Raw genomic sequence first — 18,755 nt, forward strand, 5'->3', positions numbered from 1 at the left:
CCTAGTCTATTCAATCTCTCACAATCCACTCATTCCAGGAATCAGTGCAGCAAACCTTTGTTGCAAGGAGATCAAAACTGTACATAGTACTCCAGGTATAGTCTCAGCATGATGATACTCTTACTCTTAAACCCCATTTGCTTTGCAATGAGGGCTAACACACCTTTTGCTTTCCTAATGTCTGTATCTACACGTTGACTTTATGTGATTCGTGTACGAGGCCACTTTGGAAACCAGGTTCTCAGTCTTTCAACTTATAAAATATATTCTGCTTTTCTTCACATCATATTTCACCTGGCACTTTGTTGACGTCTTATCTGAACTGACTAAATCCTTTGGCAGCCGCTTTGCATCCTCCTCACAACTTACTTTCCTGGCTAACTTTGTATCATCTGCAAATGCGGATACAATGCATTTTGTTTCCTCATCTAAATCATTAATATGGATCGTAAATAGCTGAGCACTAATCCTTGTGGTGCCCTACTAGTAACAAACTGCCAACCTGAAAATGATCCATTTATTGCTGCTATTTTTTTATCTGTTAACTGATCCTCAATCCATGACATTACTCCCATTCCATGAACCCTAATTTTGTGCAATGACCAGTTGTGAGATAGTTAATCAAATGCTGTTTGAGAATCCAAATATAATCGATTATCCACTCGACTACCTACAACTTCAAAAACCTCTATAGTAGATGTAGTAGCTTCATTGCAGTGTTAATGTAAGCCTACTTTTTGCCAGCTTTGTAAGCCTCTTCCTTTAATCAAACATGGTTTTCCTTTCATAAATCTGTGTTGGCTCAACCCAATCATATCATAATTCTCTAAGTGCCTTTTATATGTGTCTAATAATAAATTCTAGCATTTTCCTACCACCGTCAGGCTAACTGGCCTATAGTGTCTTATTTCTTTTCCCTTTCTTGACTAGCAGCATTATGTTTGCTACCTTCCCATCCACAGGGTTGGTTCTACAATGTAAGGAACTTTGGAAGATCAAATCAATGCATTCACTCCCTCTGCAGTCACCTCTTGTTAAAATCCGAGGGTGTGGATTATCACCTGGAGGGGATTTGTCAGTTTTTTGTCCCATTAATTTCTCCGGTACTATTTCTTTACTAGTAAGTTCATTATTTTCACGAGGTTATTTTGCCACATTTTTTCTGGAATGTTTGTTGTGTTGTCTACCATGCAGATGGATACAAAGGGTGGGAATTTCTGGTCACACCCACCATGAGAGCAGAAATACGCACCCAAGGTCAATGGACTTTTAAATGGTCCGTCCCGTCCGCAACGATTCTTTCAGTGGGCGGGACTGGAAATTTACCCTAAAGTACTTGTTTAATGGCTCTTTTCTTATCCCCCTTATAATCTCTCCTGTCCCTGGCTCTAAGAAACCCACATTTACTTGCACTAATCTCTTCATTTTCATCTCTGTAATTATAGAATTTTTTACTATCAGTTTTTATGTCGCGAGCTGGTTTACTTGTATATATGACTTTGTCGCTCTTCTTAAAAGACTTGCATTTATGTAGCAGCTTTCATGAGCACAGCTCATGCCAAAGTGCTTTACTTTTGAAGTGTAGTCACTGTTGGAATGTAGGAATGTCATCCTTTGCTGAATTTAAAAATCCTCCCAATCCTCAGGCTTATTTATTTCTTTTTGCCAGCTTTGTCAGTTTCTTCCTTTAATCTAATAGTCTCTTTAACTTCCCGCACCGGCTGTGGTTGGTCCACTTTTCCTGTGGGCATGCGTTCCATAGGAAAATATATAATCATTGCAAATTATGAAAGAACTTATAAAATGTATTTGATATAACAGTGTTCAAACAAAATGGCTAAAGGGAAAAATCAGATGGAATTTTTATGGCTCCTCCCACTGACAGGATTTTCCAGCCCCGCTGAAGTCAATGGACCTCTGCGCGGGTCGCCATATGGCCCGCCCCCACCACAACAGCACCGTAAAACTCCGCCCATAATATTTTATTCCTGGAAGTGCCAGGATAGTGGGCCTCTCCCTTACTCTAGTGTGCTCTGTTGTTGAGTTTCTGTAGCATTTACCCTGCGGCCTGATGCATCAAATGCTCTAATTCTGTGACAGCTCCTGTCTGAAAAAGAGAGTGGCTTCCACTGTTTGAGAATTAATCAGGAAACAAGTGAGAAAGCTCCTCTCATTCTCTTGGTAGGAGGTTTTCTTCTTGGTTAAGGGGATCTCTTGATCCTCTAGATCTGACAGAGGTTTTGGGTTCTTAGGAATGCTCAGATTGCATTTGTTTTGCTTAAATGTCAAAAATCCCCTTCTGAGCCGCAGGGCACTGAGAGCCTTTTCTCACCATCTCAGGGCATTTGAATGTTTCTCCCATCAGAGCGGATACAACTCTCCAATTGATCTCTGCTAATACCACATCCCACTGATGAAGCTATTGTATTCCTGCCTATCAGCACTGACCTTTATTTTAAGCTCTGTTCTTTGAAACAGCTGTCCATCAGAAGTAACATAATTTCCCCCTGTTTTAGTGCCCCTTGTACTCCCACCGTCTGCCCCTCCTCATGAATAAATTACTTAACAGGGCAGGACTGAGTGGGGCACAAAGGCCTGCACCAGCAACATAAAGTTAGAGGCTGTGACTGTCCACTGTGGAGTCCAGAGCTATGAAGCTTTCGGCTGAATTTATGCAAGCTTTAAGAAGAAAAAGGGGCTCTGCTAAATCGCCGAGAGTTGGAACAAAAGCAGACCCCAGACAACTCGAGATTTCTGGCCCAAAGTGGGCCAAGCATTGTCCTGATGCTCTTGGTTTAACAAAGAATGGCCACCAAATTTGCCAAAGGTCAACTCCAGCTATGCAAATACAGACTTTTTACTTACTTTTAGTGTAAGAAGATGATTCTGAGTGGTTGCCTCTCTTCTAGTGTCCTTCACTATGCATTATCCATAGCCAAGGAGACTAGTAAGTGCCACTTTAATGCAGCCACTTGGAACCAGGTGGCAGCAGACATGGACAAGTCTCCTTTCTATTTTCTGATCCTCCATCTCCCCACTCCTTGTCATCTTGGCCAGTTTTTATCCCTCTGTGGTGAACCACTGTTACTACATGTATGTACCTGGACACACCCATGCTGCACCTGGCCCGAGACTCCTCCCTTTCCACCTGAGACCCCTCCCTTTCCCCCCAGAGTGGGGTATAAAGGTGATGGTCCCTCCTCCTTGCCTCAGTTCAGACCAAGTCAGCTTCAAGGGTGTGCTCCTGTTCTCAGTGAATAAAAGCCTATTAGCTTTCCTTCACTCTCAGAAGTCTAATTGATAGTGCATCACCCTCTATTGACATCACTAAAACAGATATCTTGGTCATTATCACATTGCTGTTCACAGAACCTCATTGTTCACAAATTGGCCAATCACATTTCCTATTGCAACAGTGATTTTTGTCTATTCATTCACAGGATGTGGAAATCGCTGGCTAGGGCAGCATTTATTGTCCACCCCTAATTGCCATGGAGTTGCTGAGCCTCTTTCTTGAGCAGTCCGCGTGCTATGTTTGGGAAGGATGCCAGGATTTTGATCCAGTGACAATGAAGGAACAGTGATATAGTCCCAAGTCAGGATGGTGAGCGACTTGGAGAGGAATTTGCAGATCAATGTGTTCCCATGCACATATCTGTTGTCCTTGTCCTTCCAGATGGTGGAAATTGTGGGTTTGGAAGGTGCTGTTGAAGGATTAGACTTCAAAAGTACTTAAAAAGCAATAAAATCTTTGGGATGTCATGAGATCATGAAAGACACTTTAAGTGTAAGGCCTTTGGTGTCCTTACTCTATTTCTGACCCTTGTTCACAGCGAGTGAGGCTCCAAACCACGAGAAGACCCACAAATAGTGAACCCTTATATCTGCTTCAGAGTGCAGTGTGGTGATGGGCTTGTCACCTTCCTCCATAGGTTTTGATTAAAATGGATAATAGATTTGTCATAATGAGTTCAATACAGAGAGTGGAAATAAAAACAGGAAGAGATGCAAGACACATCGCTGACTCATTGCCCTACGCTTTACACTATCACACAAAGCCAAAATCAACCCCGGCTCTTCAAAAATAAACAATATCAAGACAGACTATACATCCCAACAGAAACAAAATACAGAAAACACCGAATTAGAGAGTAAAAAAGAGGCATGTTTACAACAAATAAAGTTTGAAAATATGTTTTACTGGCAAACAATTGAACTAGTGTCAGAGGCCACAAGAGGCACATAAGGAGATATAAGGACAGATCCAAGTCCCTTTCATTCATCACAGAATTGTTATGGTGCAAAGGAAGCCATTTGGCCCATCGTGTCTGCACCGGCTCTCCAAACAAGCATTATCGCTCAGTGCTATTCCCCTACCTTTTCCCTGGACCCTGGCACATTGTTTATATTCAGGTTATCATCAGTTGCCCTCTTGAATGGCTCGATTGAATCGGCCTCCACCACACTTCTAGGCAGAGAATTCCAGACACAAACCACTTGTGTGAAAAAGTTTTTTCTCACATCACATTTACTTATTTTGCTTTTTGCAAATCATTTAAAATCTGGGCCCCTTTGTTCTTGATCTTTTTATGAAGGGTAACAGTTTCTCTCTATCTATTTTGTCCAGCCGCCTTGTGATTTTGAACATATCCATCAAATCTCCGCTCAACCTTCTCTCCAAAGAGAACAGTCCTAATCTCTCCTCATAACTGAAGCTTCTCACCCCTGGGACCATTCTTATAAACCTCTTGTGCACTCTCTCCAATGTGTTTACATCCTTCCTATAGTGTGGCACCCAGAGCTGTACACAATTTTCCAGCTGAGTTCTAACTAGTGTCTTGTATAAGTTCAGCTGCAGGGCTCACTGACCTACATTGGTCCCCAATCCTGCACCACCTCTTTTAAAGTCCAGATTTTTCCACGACCTTGGCCTTCCCTATCTCTGTAATCCCATCCAGAACAGTGCATCCCCAATTACCTTTGTCTCTCCCCCTGTGGCCACGTCGAGATCCCAAGTTCTGAAATTCCCTCCCTAAACCACCTCTGACCTCTGACCTCTCACCTCCTTTAGGATGCTCAATGAACCCTATTTGTTAAAGTTTTTGCTCATCTTTTCTAATATCCCCTTTTGTGCCTTGGTGTCAAATACCGTTTGATAACACTCCTGTGAAGCATCCTGGGACTTTTTAAACCAAAGTTGTTGCTGTTTTCATGTTTGAGGCACTTCACACAGGTGGTAATCAGACAAATACAAAGAGACCATGTCTTTAATGAAAGGAAAAGAAAAAATTGGCAAGGGGTAAGAAAGCTGATAGTTTTTTTTCCAAAAAAGGTATTAATCTTATTCCAAAGCTGAGGTGTTACTGTAAGTGTTAGTGCTTTGGAACACATTCTGGAGGTGTTAATTATTCTTTATAATATAGATGCAGAAACATAATGATCTCTCAATGTTCTGATCCCCTAAAGGCTTTGGGAATAAGCCTACCATGTGACTTGAGGAGCAGCTGTATTCAAATTGATTGGATGGTTATTACAGCGGAATGCCACACTTTTTGTATTAACCAAGGAGCAGGTTTGCAGTATTAGATACAGCTTCCCTCAATCTTATGGTGCATCAACCTTAGAAGGCAGGATACTCCAGAGCCAGCACATGGTGCCAGAAACAGCAGAATATACAGGCTTTGCAAACTGCCCCTAACACTGCCCCAGTACATCCAAGTCATGGTCACATTGCATTGGGAAGGGACCGAAAAAGAGGCAAAATAAAATGACTGGGGAGAAAAGCAGTCACTGGATTGATGTATCCTAGGACAGATTGCGATGCAAAAAATGAACTGGAAAGGTAGAATGTAGGAGAGATTAGAGAGGTTAGGACTGTTCTCTTTGGAGAGAAGGTTGAGCGGAGATTTGATGGATATGTTCAAAATCACAAGGCGGCTGGACAAAATAGATAGAGAGAAACTGTTACCCTTCATAAAAAGATCAAGAACAAAGGGGCCCAGATTTTAAATGATTTGCAAAAGGCAAAAGAAGTAAATGTGATGTGAGAAAAAACTTTTTCACACAAGTGGTTTGGGTCTGGAATTCTCTGCCTAGACGTGTGGTGGAGGCCGATTCAATCGAGCCATTCAAGAGGGCAACTGATGATAACCTGAATATAAACAATGTGCCAGGGTGCAGGGAAAAGGCAGGGGAATAGTACTAAGCAATAATGCTCGTTTGGAGAGCTGGTGCAGACACGATGGGCCAAATGGCTACCTTTTGCACCATAACAATTCTGTGATGGATGAAAAGGACTTGGATCTGTCTTTATATCTTCTTATGTGCCTCTTGTGGCCTCTGACACTAGTTCAATTGTTTGCCAGTAAAACATATTTTCAAACTTTATTGTTGTAAACATGCCTCTTTTTTACTGTCTAATTCGGTGTTTTCTTTATTTTTTTCTGTTGGGATGTACATTCTGTCTGAAAATTGCATGGAACTCACCATCGGGGTGCTTAGAGATGGGCAGTAAATGCTGACTGTGCCCACATTTCAAAAATGAAAGTGGGAGGAGGTGCCCTTAATTGTCATGGACAGTGCCACCCACACAATACAGAATGGCAGCAGATGACATGGACTATTGTGCTAACCTGGAATGTGTGCAACCAGTTCTTCATTGCTAGGTAAATATGCCAGACCTTGCACATATGGGCGACATGGTGACACAGTGGTTAGCACTGCTGCCTCACAGGGACCTGGGTTCAATTTCGACCTTGGGTGACTGTGTGGAGTTTGTGCATTCTCCCCATGCCTGCATGGGTTTCCTCCAGGCTCCAGTTTCCTCCCCACGCCAAAGGTGAGCAGGTTAGGTTCATTGGCCATGGTAAATTACCCTTTAGTGTCCAGGTAAATATGGGGATAGACTTGGTTGCAGGCTTGAAAGGCGCAATGGCCTCATTCTGCATTGTAGGGATTCTATGATTTGGTTGGTGGTATGTAGGTGCAGGTAGTTTGTCCTACGTGTCTAGTGAGGTCTCCTTTCACCACTTAGCTTTGAAATATTGTAAAAATAATCTCTCAATTATGTTTTTCACAAAAATATTTGTTTTTTAATAAACGTACCAGCAAAAATTAACAATAAAAGCCTACGGTAAAAAAAAGTTAGTGGAGAAAAAACTTCACATACTTTTAGAGCTTCTTCAATTAGAGATTTCACTGTGATTGAATCCCCACAAGGCAGGTTGAGAATTTGAATTCTGTTTAAAATAAAACTGGAAATAAAAGAAACAGCATCTAAAGAAGTGTCCACTGTTGTAAAAACCCAACCTCCCTAATGTAGTTTAGGGAAAGACACACAAAATGCAGAGTGCATTTTATTTCTATTCTGTAAATTAAGGAGACCTCAGTTTGCAACGTATTGTAATTATTTGTATTCTGAAATGATCACGTTTGTATATTGTTTTATATTTTATACTTTATTTTTATTTTCATGATTGCCTGCAACCATGTTATAAATTATGATTACTTGTTTTATTTGTACCGTCATCACAGTTTAGCACCTGCCGTCATGATGATTTTTCACTGAGCCAATTACCTGCCTGCCTGCCATCCTGGTCGATCATCTATGTGACTCCAGTCCCACACTAATGTGCTTCATGTTTACAACCCCCCCCCCCAAGTGGCTCAGCAAGACACCGAGTTCTATCCAGTGTCTCCAAACTGGAAACAAATGTCAATGATCACATCCCAAGAATGAATCCTTAGAAATGACAGACTTTCTGTCACCTTAAAGTTGGGAAATAAACCTGTCTCATTTTTGAGTTTGCTGCAGAAATTGCACCTCGTGGAATCCACGAGGTTAATTCTCCAACGGTCTACAAAATAAGACTGGATGTTTTTCTTCCCCGCTGCTGTTCTGTGCCAGAGATTGCCTGTAGCACAGATGCTTTTAGCAGAGCCCACAATCACTGCTCCGCTCAATCTCCAGCTCTGATTGTCCAGCTTTACCTACAGGAGCAGATGGTCCCAGCAGTGACATCATTCACTCAGCAAACAGGGTATTCGTCTGTGCAGACTTCAGATGGCCTCTATAGGGGCTTACAATTCCACGCCTGCAGTCCTCCTCATCCCACTGAGCTCTTTTGTCATCTCTGAACAATGGACCTGGGCACAGCGTGTTTATATAGAGAATTCTATGTGTGAGGGCATGACAATGTATTTGTGCAACACCTGTCTGCCGGTGCACATAAGCACATCTGTTTGTCTCCACAGCCCTGTATTTGAATACTTACGAGTATGCAAGCTGGTTTGCACATGGCCCACACATGCACATAGTCATACATATGTAAATGTATTTGTTTGTGTGTGTGTATATAATCGCCTGCATATCTAGAAGCTCCATTTTTCTATCCAAGCAGAAGCTGATTCTCAGCTGCAGAACAAGTGTCAGTTTGATCAGTATCTTGGCCCATATTCTCATCTTTTCTCAAACAATACCATGCACATCTACATGAACAGTTCATTGCTATAAATTTCCTGGAATTTACAGAATAGGAACAGGTACCTCATGCCGTGTGTCGTCTGAAGACGACTTGTGCCCCCCCCAGCTCTCTCTGTTTAATTTATTTTATTTTGCTATCTCTGACCTCCGTACAGGAGTGAGCTGTTGACCAAGCAGAGACATCCAAGCTGTGAATCGAACCCGGCTTCCTGGCGTTGTGAAGCAGCAGTGCTAACCACTGTGCCCTCCCCAATGTATTAGAGATAAGGCTCCAGCCACTGAATCCTAAAGTTCAAAACATAAGAACAGATCTGAAGGTCTTGCCACAGGCCTGTTAGATTGCAGTTCTGGCAGTGCTTGGACACAAAAACCCCTGTGGAAGTGGGAAAGGACATCAGCAAGTGTGTAGTCTTGGTGAATGGGTTGAGACTATCTCTAACGTTAAGTTTAAAAAGGAGTGCTAGCTGGCTCCCTGGTCGGCCTTCACATATCTCATGTTAGTCGAAGACCATCAGGACAACCGGCTCTTTGCAACTTAAACTTGTATCTCAAAGCTCTGCCTAGGATGTGTGCAGTATTATCCAATTGGAGCGATGGTCTCATTGTGGTTTTTAATCAGGTTAGCTGCACCGCTGGCTGGAAGGCCCACCCACATGGAAATCTGGCAGTGTTCAACCCGCCATTTTAAAATCCGTTTGTTCTGACAGTTAAGAAATGCTGGCAATTATTTACCCAAATTTCTGTTTTAAACTGTCAGCATGACCGGCTGCCCACCTTCGCAGGAAAGTCCACTTGACCAGACCACCCTGAAAGTGTGTCAAACCTTGCTCCACTCCCCTCGGAACCTGCAGTAAGAATGGGCCATTACTTCAGAAGAGGCGCAGAGTTCATTCATGGTGGCTCAGGGAATCAAAATTCCCATTGTTTTCTACCTCCCTGCCAGTTGACAACTACCTCGCTTTCTATTTAGTTTCATGTTTTGCCATGCTGGGAGTCTGAAATCAAACAGATCAGACCTCAATAGTTAAGCTCAGCTGTAGCTTGTAAGCAATTGACTTATTTTCCATTCCATGCTGCTTCTTTAACATTCGACAGCTGGGTGGCAAACTCTGGTGTCCATGCAGGAGATCTACATGGGAGTAAAAACTTATGATGGGGGCAGGCAGTAAAGGGAAGTTTTAAGACCACAATCAGACCAACCCTGATCTTGTTGAATGGTGGAGCAGGCTGAAGAGTCCTACTCCTATTTTGGTGAAACAATCAAACTAAATTAAATAAACTGAGGGACAAATTAAAGGGGCAGTTCCTTAAAGGGATGGTGCAATAAACGATGACAAACCACAAAGGAAACTTAAAACATCAAAGCAAAATGTCATTAGGGGCGTCAAAAAAGCATCCAATCCCCGCAGTGCACACTAGGCACGGAAGGCCTTGGCGGTGCCGGTAGACACCACGTACTCCCTCTCCGGGTACATCTGGCCGCGAATGTAGCTGCAGTGGAGGACAGACAGTCAGGCTGGATGACCCCCTCGATTGCCCGACGCCTGGGCCTGTTAATGGCAAATGCGGCCAAGCCCAAGACCAGGTTCACGAGGAAGTCCTCCTCCTTCCCTGCCCCTCTCTGCAATGGGTGTCCATAGATCAGGAGCATGGGACTGAAGTATACAAATAAACTGTAAACTCAATGGCCGACTCCTATTCCAATTTTGTATGACCTTAAGTGTTTATCAGAGCACAGATTTCTCAACTGAAGGAGTGAGGCTCTCGGAGTATCCCATTGACTTGGGAGAGGGGTAGAAATTCACCTCAGGCAGCACACAAAGCAGACGATGCCACATCCATTGGCAAATGTACTTCACATTCGAGATTCAGTTCCATTGTCTACCATTAAAGCTTATCAGTGTATATCAGCAGGCCAAAGAAATACTGCTTTAGAAATGTTTCTATCCCACAATATCTTTGCCGAAAATGAGTTTTCCCAAACTCTTTTTTAAAAATTCATATTTGTCAAATATTGTGATGAAGCAATTTGCATCGATGCGAGTCACTGCACTGGATGAAGCTACACTGCCAGCACATTATGCCATTGGGACACAGATGTTCAGTTGTTCCAGCTGTTTGTCCTCCCCAGCGAGTGAATCTACATCTCTTTCTGACGTTTGGTTCAGCTGATGATCACCATTAGAGAAACATGGTTAGGAAGTAACTGAGCCTACACCACAAGGAGTTAAATTGCCACACGTTTAGCTGAAGCACTGTGGGCTCATAGCTGACGTCTGACCTGATGTAGCCTCCCCACCAGCATCAGGCTCAGCTGGTCCCTTTGAGTGTCAGATCAGCCTCTAGTCACAGGGCTGATTTCAAGCCCCATCTCCAGGACTTCAGGATCAAATCAAGGCCTCCACTTCAGTGTAACACAGAGAGAATGCTCCATTGGGATAGCAGAGAATGTTGAATTGTGTCTACTGAGGTGCATGTTAAATATCCCCAGGCACCATTTGAAAAAGAGCTGACATTCCGATATGAAAACCATTGCCATAACAAAAATAGATTGCTTGTGTGACCTGATTCGTATACAGATGGATTGTGGTATTTGTCCAAACACCGTAACAACTGTGACAGTCCTTCAAAAGTAATAAATGGTTTTGCGACATTCTTACGACATGACAAGGTTTATACATGAATGCAAGCTTGAACATTATGGCCGATGTGAGGAACACATCCTGCTGTCTCAAGCAGCAACCAATGCCGTATTATGCTTGAACCAACATTGGTTGGCATTAGGCTAATCTGCCCCTCAAGTGGGAGCAAGTCCTGCCCCCCTCCCTCCCCCCACAACCCGGCCCTGACCCAAAGCCTTAAAACCCAAAGAGGGGATGGGGGAATGAGGTGGGGAGCATCAAATTCTGCCCTATGTTTCTAAGGAACATAGAAGGCAGGGAAAAGGGATGGGAAACAGAAAAAGGTGTTGATATCATTTGTAACAGTTTTTAAAAATTCTATTTTATTGACTTTCCCAGATGATAGCATGACTGTTGGAGGGTGGGGGCAACAAATACCTCATTATGATGCCCTCTTTTTAGGTCAAACCAAATAAACAAACTCAGATTAAGTCAGGTCAAAGTAAAAGGGGCAGCTCCCCAAAAGGAGGGGGAACAGCCCAAACAGAAATCAAAGTACAAAGGGAACTTAAAAACATCAAATTAAAATGTGATTGTCGGTCAATGTCTGGCATCACGAGTGTAAGACAGGCTCGGGTAGACCATTCCTGCCCATCATTTTTATACTGCATGTTCAAACGGAGGTTAACAATCTTGACAATGCAATAAAACAGCCCAAAGCACTTCACAGGAACATTGCAAAACAAATTATGACACCGAGCAACATAGAGATAATATAGGTCAGACAGTCAACAACTTGATTGAAGAGGTAAGTTTTGAGAGATGTTTCAAATGAAGAAAGTGAGGTAGAGAGTCGGAGAGGTATAAGGAGGGAATTCCAGAGCTTATGATTGAGGCAGCTGAAGGTACAACCACCAATGGTGAAACAAGTAAGATCTCAAGAGGCCTGAATTGGAGGATGACTTTAACATCAAGAAGTTCTTCGAGTGGGAACCAAAGTAAGTCAACGTGTGCAGGGGCGATAGGGAAACACAACTTGCTGTGAGTGAAGACACAGGCAGCAGAGTTTTGCTTGACCTCAAGTTTACAGAGGATAGAGTGTTGGAGAGCAGCATTAGAATAGCCAAAACTGAAGATAGCAAAGGCATGAATGATACTTTCAGAGACAGGTGAAGCATGGTCAGCTGATGTTGCAGAGATAGTAATCGGCGGTCTTTGTGATGGTGCAAATGTATGCTTGGAACCTCATTTCAGTCAAATAAAACATCAAGGTTGCGCACAGATTGGATTAATCAGAGATTGCTCCCAAGGAAAGGAAATAGAGTCGGTCGCTAGTGAATGAATTTTGTAGTGGAGATTGAAAACAACGGCCGGAATTTGCCAGACTTTCACCCTGGTGGGATCTCCCAGTCCCGTCGAAATAAATAGAGATTGCAATGGATTGCCGGTGTGGAAGCTGGAAAATTCCAGCCAATGGCTTCACTCTTCTGCACATTTAATATTTATAATGAAAGCAGATCTATGAATTGTTTCTGAATTTCATCTTCCAGGTATGGGCTGCATATCTTAAGGCACATTCTGGAGACAATTGTCCACAAAACCGATGGAGGGATATTGTTACACTTCTATCGTGATAAGGCGTAATCCTGTGCATTATAGTCAAGGCTTTGGCCAGGAGGGAGAAGAGATTTACCAGAATGGTAATCCAAAAGCAGCATATCGCGGATGCTGGAAATCTGGTATAAAAATAGAAAATTCTGGAAACACTCAGCAGCTCTGGAGAGAGAAACAGAGTTAATGACTGGGATTTCCCACTCCACTCCACCCAGCCCCCCCCGCAGCGTGTTTTTGCATGTTGGAGGCAGCTTGCCATTGGCTACCAGCTGAATTTTCCAGTCCTACTGAAATCTATGCCTTTTTGCCTGGCACACCTATCCTGCTGTCTGGAAACCCACTGCTGGGGTTCGCCTTTGGCGGGACCAAAAGATCCAACTGGCAGGAAGGGCTGGAAGATCCCACCCGATGTTTCAGTTTGTGACCTTTCATCAACTTTAACTCTATCCCTCTCCACGGACGCTTCCACACATGCTGAGTGCTTCCAGCATTTTCTGTTTTTGATTTATCAGAACGGCACCTGGAACTTCACTTTTTGTGGAGAGCGTACAGGATACAGAAGCCAAGATTCGCCTTCTTGGAATGTGTTGCCTTAAAGGATGATGGAGGCCAATTCAGTAGTAACTTTCAAAACACAATTTTGCTTGAAGGGGCAATGCCTACAGGGTTATGGGGAAAGGGGATGGCAATAAACATAAAAAATAGGTGCAGATGAACTAACTGGCTCCTTGAGCCTGCTCTGCCATTCAGTAAGATCTTAGTTGATTTTCACATCAGCAAAGATGTAATGAGATGTCATAGCAAGCAGCTCAATGACCAATGTGCGACCTCTTGAAGTGTCTGTGTTAGCAGACCGCGAGTCTGCCTCTGTCTGAAGCTCAGTTTCTGGGCCAGAAAGTGTGCAGGTTTAGGTTTCATTGTGGGTAAATGTCTGCTCGGAGTCGTGTTGTTCTCAATGAGCTGCTCCCTCACTTCACATCATTTGTTTTTATTTTCATTCTGATCTCAGTAAGCAGATGTGTCCAGAGCTGCTTGTGGAGACAGAGTGCTGTGCAAAGCCAATCGACAAGATAGCGGGCATCTGCGGATCAAGAGAAGGGGCCAGGGATCTACTTTAACTCATCCAGTTCATTGGCTGGAGGTGGAAGTGCAGGGCTGGGGGCTTTTTTTTTTGTAGCAGTTTTTAAATTGCTTCAAAAAGAAACCATCCACTAATCATTCGATGCCAGTCTCTTAAACATTTTGCAGACAAAGGCATAGCTAGGGATCCTCGCATGACATCATTGCACTTCATCTGCTTAACAAGCGGTTAAACATTCACCGAGGAGCTCTGGAAATGAAAGAGGCTTCATTAGGCCATTGTGTTTTTTTCATTCGCTTGCCAGGTCTTTTAGCCTTCCCTACAGCTGCTGTGAAGACATCGACCCCTTTCCCTAGGTACGCTCAGATGGTGAGCTACAATCTCGATAGACGCCGAGTTCCAAGATACTTGAGAAGACAATAACAAACTGGTGGAGATATTTTACAGGATCTATAAGCACAGGAAGGGCATAATGACATGGTTGAACACATTGTCGTGTTTGATGCTACACATTGAAACTTTGTTTTCACAAATATGAGATCCATCCATAAATGGAGCAAAAAACAGTTCTCAAAAGGCTGTACTGCTGCATTTATTGCACCCCTCAAGTTGCCCCAGTGCCACGTCTCCTGCAGCTTTAATGCCTGATCATATCAGGTTATGAGTATTGAGTACTGTACTGCACCACTCTGCATGGGGGGGTGGGAAAGCTCAAGATATTTCTGGGGTGATGGAGTTGGCAGGGGTGCAGGGAAGAGAGAGATGTAGATTCAATGCAAACTATTGTTTCCTGATGTCTGCAACAGACTTATATTTGCACTGTATATCCATCCTGGAAAGGATTCCGCTGTGGAACGTAAGATCAGTACTTAGCAGAGGTGACGTATTGATAACAACAATGTGGATGAGGGGGAGAGGGGGGTGGGGGGTTAATCCTTATTAGCTTGTCTCTTTCTATCCCTTCCCCATCCCAACTGCTGTGTACGTGGGGTGAACATATTCATTCTGCAACAGTTATGTAGTATCAGACAAATGTGGTTCTCAGTCGATGTTGGACTTCCGAATTCTCCTCAAGTTGATGATAGACGCTTGGGTTTCTTTTTGGTCAATGGTTAACCAGATGTGGCTCCCTCTCCATCGAGGACACTCTTAGTATAAAGCTGTCAAGCTCTGGAGACATTGCCTCATCGGAGACCCATGCGAAGAGAGATAGTTTTAGTGTCAACACAGAGGTCACAGCTCTTCATTTCAGCTTGTCCAGATATATTGAATATTAAAAGTGGCCTTAACCCAGCACAGATTGGGAAACAGATCTTGAACCTTTCTGGCTTGCATTACTCAACTTCTCAGTGCTTAAGCAGCTGAGCCATCAGGGGAGCCCCCAGCGGTTATTTTTAAACAAATCTTGAAGTGAACCTTTTCCAATAGGAAGTGCCTTTTGTTGCAGTTCAGCTGCTGCTGGTCTCTCTCCCTCTCTCTCAGCTATTGAGGGAAAATGAATTCAGAGCTCCCATAAACTAATTAACAAGTGCCGTGATGAGAGAAGAAAAGGAGACTAACATTTGGATTTGTGGATTATTTGGATAATAGAGGGTTGGGGGTGGAGGAGGTGGTGGTGGTAGCTTGCTATTCTACATCTAGAATGAGACAAAAGCACTGAACACTTGAGCTGAGGTTTAGTTAGAGGACATGGGGGTTGGGGCAGAAGGGGTCTGGGCACTGTCTAATAAATATTCAACAGCTCAAGATGGCAAAATTATAATTAAGCTTGCAAGCAGCACATAAACACTCAGCATCAATCACACAGGCACACTGCCAGGCAGCAAGCTGCGCGTGTTGTCCCTTCAATCTGCCACAGTATTTAGCTCCACAGGGCCAGGGCAATGATGTCATTGCCAGCCAATCGCTGCAGGCCTCCAGCACTCTGGCTTAATCCAGTCTTTCATTATTTGTAATTTTATCGGCTTTGCCGAGAGGGAACAGGTTAAATCAGAGAGGAGGGGAGGAGGGGAAAAGGAAAAAGCTGTTGACAGTCTGAAAAGTATTTGAATTGTTTACTTTGTCAGGGGAGGGAGTAAAAGAGAGACCCAGGAGAAAAGGATGAACAGAGATAAAGAGAGGTAAAGAAAAAGTGACACAGATCGAGGGAGAAGGATAAACAAGAGATAAGACAAGAGGGAAAGAGGCACAAACAGACACATCAAGGCCTACAAGAGTGGAACTGAATAAACCCACATACATTGATAAGGAAAGGTGAAAAGGGGGTAAACTGGTGTTTGTGCTTCCTGCCACTATAGGGAGCTACTGTCGCTGCGCTAATTGTGTGCCAAAGGGGCAAGGGTCAAGAGAAAGGAAGTGGGGCACAATACCTTCATCTTGCAGGAAGGCTGAATGAGCTCGGTGATGGAGAACTTGTCCTGCTGCAGCCTTCGCTTCACCAGCTTCGAGCAGCAGATGTTCACCGAGTTGAGCACGTGGGAGGCGTTGTACTCCACAAACGAGCGGCTGTCAATCACCAGCGTGCCCTCAACACCATTCTGCAGGAGGCTGGCGAGCTTCTGGGCATCGATCACTTTGGGCTTGGCTTTCTCACCTGCCATTGCTGGCTGAGGTCTTTGAAGAAGAAAGAGCTCCCTCCCAGCCAGCCCCCAAAACAAAAGAAGAGAGTGGCTCTTTGCAGATGGTTGAAGAGATCACTGCCCTGCCGAGAGCCAGTTACTCCTGTTCATTGGTCTGTGCTGCTTCATCCTGCAAAAGAAACAAATGAATTCCCAGTCAGTCTGGCAGATTAATGGCTACAGGGTCATCCCTGGGCATTTAAAAATGATTATAGTTATTAATTTACTTCACAAAAAAAAAGCAAGTACAGATTGAACCTTGCTGTTTTAAAAGATGATTCAAATTTGTTTTTGTTTTCCCACTCCAATTTTATTTATTTTCCTCCCCCCAGAGGTGGCGACTTATGCCCACGGGCGCCAATGGCCTCCAGGACATCTACAAGAGTGCCCATTCATCATGCGTGACCATAGACCAACAAACTGACTGCAAGGATGACCTGTGAAGAGAACTTTCCCAAACCCAGTCCCTTTTAAAAGCTGCTTGATCTGGATTTCACCTAATGCTCACAGCCCCTCACGTCAGCAGGCAGTGATCAATTCTTTCCCCTTCGTAGCTCAGAGGACATGAGGCCATTTGTAGCATGACTGTCACCTCCCAGCTGGGGTCAGCTAAACCCAGAGATTAAACCCAACAATTCCAGGTACCTCAGCTCCACATTAGGGGAAGCCGAGGGAACGGGCTTTAAATATGTTTTATGAACCAGCCAGGATTGGCACATTCGTGTTCAATATTTGGAAGAAAAATGGTACCTCGGGACCAATGGTTCACAAAGCTCTCCACCATTTGGAGTTTTCATCCTGTTATTGCTGGGTCAGTTGCTGACTAACTAACAAAGACTGAATGCTATGATTAGTCACAACTCCATTATCATTGTATCATGCAACTACCAGGAATGCAGGAGGTGAATTACGCAAGTTGGAGGAACAATACTTTGTATTTTCATTAGGGACTTTACAACCTTCAGTCTCAGCATTGAATTTGACAGTTTTAGATCATAACTACCACTCACATTTTCTTGGAAAGGTGATGGTAATCATTTATACCTCCTGTAGACCCACATTTTGTTTCTTTACTTGTCTCATTGCAATCTCCTTTGATCGTACACCATTATCCCTTTGGCTATTGTAAAGATGTTTTTTCACTAGTTTAGGGAAAGCACAACTCATTTATTTACAGGTTAAATTATACAGAGGCTTGCAGCCTCGTGGCCGCAATCAGCTTCTGAGATGATCCTGAGGACAGAAGCCTGTGCTTACCAGGGTGATACCTCCACCTCCCCCCCCCCCCCCCCCCGCTCCCTGAGTCATGTGACCTTTACTTTGCAGATGAACGCATAAAGGGACAATCACCACAGGTATTTAATCTCTCTTGCCATCCACTCCTTCACGGACCTTCCCTTTCACCCTTCCTCCAACTCCCTGTCCCCTTTCTTTGTTTCTGTACTTACTTAAAAATCTTTTCCAGTTCTGGGGAAAGCCCATCAAATTGAAATGTTCACTCTGTTTCCCTCCACAGATGCTGCCTGACCTGCTGAACAGTTGCAGCATTTTTATTTCAGATTTCCAGCATCCTGCCATATTTTGTCTTTTGCACTAGTGTTTAACTCACTGCCGCTTCCCTATCAGGAATACCTACCTTGGAGAAATGTGCTGATCTTCCCTCTAACGGGATTTCCGTGTTTCTTTTACCTTGTTCACCTTCATTGCTTTCTAGTTGCTTCTTGCATTTGATCAAGTACCTTAAACTACAAATCTGCTTCCTCAGCCACATCCCAACATAAACCTGTGTCAGCGCGGATACTCTTACTTTGCTCTGCCCCAACAGCAGGCCTCAAATTCAGAGAAGCAGCATTATCTTTTACTGTAATATCAATTGTGCCAAGTTAGTTCTGTAATCAAACCCTGCATTCCACCCCGGCCTGGCCTCCCTGCCCAGGCCAGCGTACATTTTATTTTAATGTTCAGCCCTGTTTCACTCTCATTGTTTTGGAGTTAGATGGTTGTCCCTCTCCAGAGGCCTGAGCAGGTAATTCTGTCTGATACTCCAATGAGGGAATGCTGCATTGTTGGAGGTGCCAAGGCCCTTGCTGCTCTCTCAGGTGAGCATAAGAGATCCCAGGGAATCTACTCGGAGAAGAGCAGGGGAGTTCTCCCTGGTTTCTCCCTGGTCTCCTAGCCAACTAACATCTCACACACACACAAAAAAGCTGACCTGCTGTTTCTGGGATTTTGTTACATCCAAAATTTCACTTCATTGAAACAGTAACTACATTTCAAAGGTACACCACTGATGTGAAAAGCTTTAGAGTCTTTAAAAGGTTATTTATTAGTGTCACAAG

General features: G+C 43.7%; 1 protein-coding gene across 2 annotated transcripts in view; it reads right to left on the reverse strand.

Moving 5' to 3' along the window:
* dusp8a (dual specificity phosphatase 8a) overlaps nucleotides 1-18,755 on the reverse strand; it is a 229,150-nt gene that overhangs the window by 168,920 nt on the left and 41,475 nt on the right. For both annotated transcript variants that reach the window (XM_078220443.1, XM_078220441.1), the window contains one exon: nucleotides 16,168-16,546. In XM_078220443.1, the coding sequence (XP_078076569.1) occupies nucleotides 16,168-16,398 (231 nt within the window). In that variant the 5' untranslated portion in view covers nucleotides 16,399-16,546. The remainder of the gene's footprint in view (nucleotides 1-16,167; nucleotides 16,547-18,755) is intronic.

Source organism: Mustelus asterias, chromosome 9 (genome assembly GCF_964213995.1).
Source record: "Mustelus asterias chromosome 9, sMusAst1.hap1.1, whole genome shotgun sequence".
In the NCBI taxonomy this organism is placed as follows: domain Eukaryota; kingdom Metazoa; phylum Chordata; class Chondrichthyes; order Carcharhiniformes; family Triakidae; genus Mustelus; species Mustelus asterias.